The 6919-nt window shown below is 39.4% G+C and overlaps 1 protein-coding gene across 1 annotated transcript; it reads right to left on the bottom strand.

Moving 5' to 3' along the window:
• Window positions 1-1749: 1749 nt before the first annotated feature.
• On the bottom strand, window positions 1750-6589 carry ghitm (growth hormone inducible transmembrane protein). The gene is made up of 9 exons (XM_073490092.1): window positions 6506-6589; window positions 5995-6153; window positions 4947-5049; window positions 4542-4653; window positions 4313-4454; window positions 4029-4137; window positions 3648-3836; window positions 2467-2638; window positions 1750-2379 (listed from the first exon to the last, which is right to left on the bottom strand). The coding sequence occupies exons 2-9, from the start codon at window positions 6124-6126 to the stop codon at window positions 2292-2294; spliced, it is 1047 nt and encodes a 348-aa protein (XP_073346193.1). The 5' UTR covers window positions 6127-6153; window positions 6506-6589; the 3' UTR covers window positions 1750-2291.
• Between the last annotated feature and the right edge of the window lie 330 nt (window positions 6590-6919).

Below are 6919 nucleotides of genomic sequence, written 5' to 3'. Positions count from 1 at the left end.
GTATTTTATTATGGAATATTATTATTGATTTATTTACATGTAGGCTCAACAAAATCATCTTGCTTGTGAGCGACTGAGCCTTTCGAGGATGCTACAAGTTAAGTCAAACATTAATTATATTATCTTATATGTCAAAAAGCACTAGAAATGATCATATTCTGTTTATTGTTAATCCCCAAAACTCATAAATGTCAACCTCATGTAGTGAGGAGATCACAAAGGTCTTTAGGTCATGAGTCATGGCCAATCCATCCATTAGCTATTGAGATGTTTCTGTTTGGATCAAAGTGCTGGAATGACCAACAGGCCATCGTGGTGGCATTGCGTGCACGGTTAAAAATCAATTCGAAGATGACCTGAAAGAACTGTACCGTCAAAGGCTTAGGCTGATGTGAAACCTAAGTCTCTGTGTCATTATGTAAGAGAAAGAGCTCCTAGGGTCAGAATTTTTAAGGTATTGTGGATGAAAGTGCTGACGCTATAATCATAACATTAAAAAAGAGACGTGCATGGATTCATTGTCCTCTGAATTTGTTGATATTCTCTCTCTCTCTCTCTCTCTCTGTCTCACAAACACACAGTGAGACAAACCACGTCACGCCTATGTCGCGCAGTAAAAACCTTGGACCCTAACCAAATATTGGTCATCAATCTGATTCTGAAAATGACTGACAGAGAGCAACTTTTATCCCCAGTAATGCCAGATCTCCACATGCTGAAGCTTTCCCCAATCTCATCCATTATTGCCCTCTTTATCCCTCCCATCTGCAGGGCTTTTCGATACACAGCATACATGAATCATATGTGTCCTAAACGTGAACATGATCCGAGAGATTGAAACGCTGCCCGGCAGCTGCGGACTCCACGTGTACGTGCTTTAATGAAGCACCTGCATATTTACAGATGTTAGCATCTGTTGCAAGTGCCCTGGTTTGGAGGTTTAATTTTAGAGGAGCGGCCAGATGGTGGACAAGAGGATTACTACGCTAAGCCTTTGTCATCTGCTGCTACACACTGACTGTTTATAGGCAAATACAAGGTGGACCCCCGCTGGTCCCTCATATTCTGGTCTGACCTGCTGAGAGCGTGGTTGACAAATAGTAAAATACTTTATGTGAGTTTGACTGATTTAGTAGCAGCGGTGAGAGGTTTTCTGATTTTAGACGCTGCCCACAGTTAATCTGATCTGCTGCTCAAGTAGTTTGAATGTTGATGGTTTTATAGATTACTGACTTTATTTGAAATATGCACCTAAAACACAATTACTGTTGCCATTAGACGTTTTTTTGTTAAACAAAGTGAGTGGATTATCCCATTCTTTCCAAACATTGCGTTGCCCAACGTTCACTGTTTGATCAGGTTGTATACAGGTATCAGACACTTCAATTTCATGCTTTTTAAGACATTTTCAAGATCATTTGAACTAAATTCAAGGCAGATTTTTGGACAAATTATCTTTCTTCTTCAAGCATTGCAGGTAGGTAAGTAGTATATATGTATGAGGTAGGGTAATCTCCTTTTTGCCTCCAATAACATTAATGCATGTGTATCCTGTCTCCTATCCTGTTTGTGCATGTGTGTAAAAAAAACAGAGTAAAAAACACATGAACAATACCAGGACCCTAATACTATAGCATGTAAAGAGAATTATTTTAGTTTTCAGGAATCATGTCAGCTCACCCTCTGCTGGATTTTAAGATAATTTTTCAAAAGACACAACAGCAACATCTGACAAAAAACTTCCAAAAATCCCTTTTGAATGACTTTTATTGTTGAAATTATTGAGTATTTTTCCAGAAATATATGAACTATTTCCATTCTCTTTATCCCATCACAGAAGTGCAATATCAGTGTATAGTGGAGCATGTGTATACAGCACAGTCATTTATTGTACTGCGAATCTGGATCAGTCTATGGTGTGACTTTTCTGTGCCATATGAATGATCTTCTTCAACTCTCATTCTCATTATAAACAGAAACACCACCAAGTGGAAATAAATATAAAACATAGAGAATACAAAGGACATCTGAGGCAGGTGAAGCGATGCAGACAGACGGATTTGACCTGTCTGTAACCCCCAGGATTAACCATATACTTCCACCATCAACGTAAGAGCTCTGAATTTGTCTGTGCAATCCTCTTCTTTGAACACTTACAAAGCCTTCATGTTTATTTACCAGTTAGATGAGACTAAGAGATAACACCTGGCGTATGCTGCTAGTAATAAAACACGGTTTTGTTGAAGCTCTGTGGAAGGGGAAACTGAAAGCTGAAGTCAAAATGCGAATGTTTACTTCCTTCTGCCGCCACCTCCGTTAGCCAGAATCATCACCAGTCTCATGAAGATGTTCAGTGTGTCCATGTAAATCCCCATACACCTGTTAAAAGAAAGATAAAATTAAATCTATTACTTGGTTCAAGTACATAACAAACAGCAGAAAGTTAAATATTTCCCTGTTACTTACGCGTTGATGGGGTCATATTTCTGTGCAGCATAGAGTGGGTGTGTCTCTGCTCTCTTGATGACCTTCTGTGTGTCATACAGGAGGAACATGCTGAACAGGACCAGGCCTCCATAAATGGCCACTGAGTACAGGCCTGCTCCGAACGCTGAGGTTGGTGGCAGGAACATTGATCCTGAGGAAGAAAGAAACTTGTGAGACCGACTAGTACAGATGTGGCTTTTATTTATGAATATTATTTTTATAATTAGGGCATTATGATACGTTTGTTAAGGTGCTTGGCACAACGCTTATTATGGTGACTAAATTATTAACATATGTACATGTATAAATGTATTTGAACATGTGTTTGTGAATTATTTTAAATACCTGACAGCATCACTGTGTTTATAAATCGAGCCATCACAGAAATGATACTTGCTCATGACTGTCAGATTTTTTTCCACAGCTGCCACCAAAATTTCAACTGATGATTATTTTCATCCTAATTAATCTGCTGATAATTTTCACACTTTATTGTTCAGTCTATAAAGGGGCTCTATATAACAATTTCTAGAAATGTACCTATTTATTCACCGTTATCTCTTATTCTGTCACATCAACCAAATCATTTGCATAAATCAGCTGACGATGATGTGAAATTCCTCATGTGGCACCTTGAGGAAACAGCTATGGTAAACACACCAAACACCTAATACTTAGCTGTAGGCTTTCATTAAGTCAGTGGAATAATGTGTTTTCACTCAAAGTTCACATCAGGTCTTTTAACTCAAGATGTTCATGCTTCTGTACTTAAAGTGTCATAAGGTGTAAACACAGCAGCACAGAGCATCTGTAGTGCAATGGTAACACTATAGTTTACATACTGCACATTCTACATTTAGTTTTAATACAGTGTGCTGAAGCAGAGGGAGCACCACATTTCTGCTAGACAACTTTGTAATGGCAGGTTACCATGGTAACTTTCCAGAGGTGTTGTCTCGTGGTGTCTTGTCTCATATATTAATATAATCCTGTGTATGAACCTTCATCTTAATGAATCTAATACGGATTATAAATATGAGATTAATACTTAGAAGGCTCTATCTCATTTATACCTGAAAGAAGATGTCAACAGGACCCTTTGCATTGGTGTGCAGTGCACCTGAGACAGGGTTCATGAGATGAAACTGTGTTGTACTAACCAATAGAGGAAGCGAAGACCACTCCAAAGCCGACTGCCAGCGGCCCGCCCATGTTGAGGAACTTCTCACTTGGGGCACACATGGCCACAGTGGACAGACCTCCCACGATGCCTGCTGTGTACCAGGCAGCCCTCATCATCAGAGGTCCTCCCAGGAGGGTGAGGGGAGCGATGACAGCACCCATCACACCTGATCAATAAAGCAAGAAGATAACTGAATGGTACACTCAAAACAAATGTACTGTACCGGTTTAAATACAACAGCTGCTGTTACTCTCTAAGCCTTTACATGAATGCCCTCTAGTGTTCAATTGAGGCAACTACATCACAGAAACAACAGGGCTGAGAAGAACAATGTCATAGAGTAATAATTCTTACAAACCTGCATGGAACATCCAAGCGAGATGTTTGGGCACTGGGCTGTGCTCATATGAAACGGACCTGACCAGCATGCCGGCACCAATCATAGCCGCAAAAGTTGCTCCAATAGCCTGAGTTAGATCAAACATCAGACATTCATATTAATAACCTGCAAATACATCTAAAGTATGTGCGAATCATTATTGAAAGGTACAGATATTACTTAACCAGCTTCATGATGCGTTAGCATTCATTTAAACTGGATATATATATATATATATATATATATATATACATAAAGCTTACCAGCCAGGATCCTCTCATCATCAGACCCATAAGTGCGGGGGTCCTGCTCACAGCTACAGCTGACAGAGCTGTCAGTCCGACACTGCCTGCAAAGTACATGTAGGTGGAGTGGATCCTGTCCTTCACGTACTGAGGCCAGATCCTAGACACAGATGGAAAAGCCAGGTGAACATGTAGCTTATGTAGTAGTCTATGTGCTTTGAAACAAAATCAAAAAGCTGCAACTTACACTGCTTTCTCGATGGCACCGATTTCATTGGACATGCCGAGTCCGTAGTAGCACAGAGCTCCAAGCCCAACTGCTGCACCTCCAGCCAGAACCATCCTGCCCATGCTGTCAACTGTGTACACGACAACATTTTAGACACACTTCTTTTGCACTACGTTACAAACCAAAATACTCAAAAGTGTTATAGATCAACACATTGACTTGGCTGTCAGGTAAAAGGTTTGAGGTTTGTGCTTCAAATGGAAATTTTAGCATTATAGCGATTTAGAAAACTGTCAAAGAAGGCTCCAAACTGTGTGAGCTCATTATATGTTGGCATAACTACGGCTTGTTGTCCATTTATGTAAAAATACAGTCTTTATATATTTAGATTATTTAACTACTAGTAGATGTAATAGTGATTACTTTTAATGGCGGTATCTGTTGCTGGCTCAAAAGCTGCTTCTTTGAGCTGGTCTTTTGTTGTCCTCCCACGGCGGAAACCAAATCTGGTCTTAGAGGAAAAACCCTGATGGAAGAAAAAGAAACTTTACACAAAACTGCAATTGTGGATTTATTACGTAGGATTTCATGCCCATCAATCATGTTGATGTGCAAACACCGTTTTATTTTACTTTATTTCAACTATGTTGATGTGTTCTGCAGTCTTGTTGACACAAAAGTTTAACTAAAAGTAATTCATGTGATTCAATTAAAAAGGGCACTGATGGGACAAGAAGGCTGCTGCTGCAGGGATCCAATTTGTGATCACATGACAGATTTTAAACCTCTGAACTGCTGCCAACATCTCTGATTTGTAATGCCATTTATTCTGAATATTTGCAGGATGCAGTTTTCTACCCTGGAAGTTTCTCTATTGCCACTTAACTTGTATTACTTTGGTCCCTACTCACAGCCCTGGATGAGGCAGCTGATAAAATATGAGGCATCGACTCACTTAAGAAAAAGAGTTTACATAACAAATGGAGGTGACGTATTGTCTGGCAGTTAGTCTGATTCTCTCTCTCTCTCATTTTCTTGACCGCTTTATCCGTGAGGGTCGCGGGGATGTTACCGCTTTATCCCCCCCTTTCAGGGGGTTGCGGGGGTTACTGGAGCCAATCCCAGTTTTCATATGGGCGGAGGCCAGGGTATATCCCTGGACGAGTCGCCAGCTCGTCGCAGGGCCTAGTCTGATTCTGTTGAATGGTATTTGGTTCCTGCATTCATCAACAAAGGACACAAAATCTGCAAGATAAACTGAAAATAAACACGTCTTGGAAACACAATTTAAGACAACATGCAATGTTTTGGGGGTAGTTTCTTTACATTCAGTGCCTATTTTCTAATGCAATCTAATATGTCTTTCAATATCTGCTGTTTTGACCCACGATTAATGAGAATTTATTTTAATCTAATGGTGAATGGAGCAATCAGAAAGCCATGACTGCCAGCCTGATGGTGTTTACAGTACCTGCTGGGGCCTGAGCAGTGGTGGACAGGCCTTCAGGGTGGGTGTTCTCAGGGCTGAGGAGCCCTGTGACAGCACAGGACGCAGCCCGGCGAGAGGAAGACTCCTCAGGCACGTCAGCCTCGCCACCAACATGGTTGCAGTATATTATCCTTTATCAGTCTGAGGGATGAACAGAGCGTCAGGTACAGTATCTGACAGTCACGTCGCATAATGTTTGAACACATAACGCCAGCTTTTATCTATTACAGTGAGAGTCACAAAGGTATAGTACTGTCGCGATTACACCGACCACTTAGTGAATAAAATAAACTTTATATCACGTATCTTAGTCAACTAAGCTAGCTAATGTTAGCTAGCACGACGTTACATTTAAGGCTTTCACTGTAAACTCTTAGTGGACTACCGGTATCACAATGTTTAGACGCTTTAAATGAATTAACTTTAACAATAAACAGTTTAATTTATCATGTATGATAGAAACGTAGATGTAAATTGACGTTAGGTTACATACCGAGAGAGAAACGTTCGTCTTTCACCTTTCCAGAAACAAGTGCGCAAGTTTCTGACGCAATTGTTTTGCAACCTTCGTGAAAATTCTCTATTAGTGCGTCATCATCACGCGACTGGTTTGCTGGGAATTGTAGTTCTTAATCGGGTCGCCTTTTATAATCCTGTAAAACTTTAATCGGCGGTGGAAGAAGTATTCAGGACGAGTAAATAGTAATCCATAAATGTAAAAAACACTACTTTACAAACAAAATCCTGTATATATATGTATATATATATATATATATATATATATATATATATATATATATATATATAGATATATATATATATATATATATATATATATATATATATATATATATATATATATATATGCTATATATATATAAAATCAGAATTGATGAAGTAATGTGTA

Source organism: Pagrus major, chromosome 20 (genome assembly GCF_040436345.1).
Source record: "Pagrus major chromosome 20, Pma_NU_1.0".
Taxonomy (NCBI): Eukaryota; Metazoa; Chordata; class Actinopteri; order Spariformes; family Sparidae; genus Pagrus; species Pagrus major.
The sequence above is the reverse complement of the archived record's forward strand: the minus strand, read 5'-3'. Positions and strand labels throughout refer to the sequence as shown.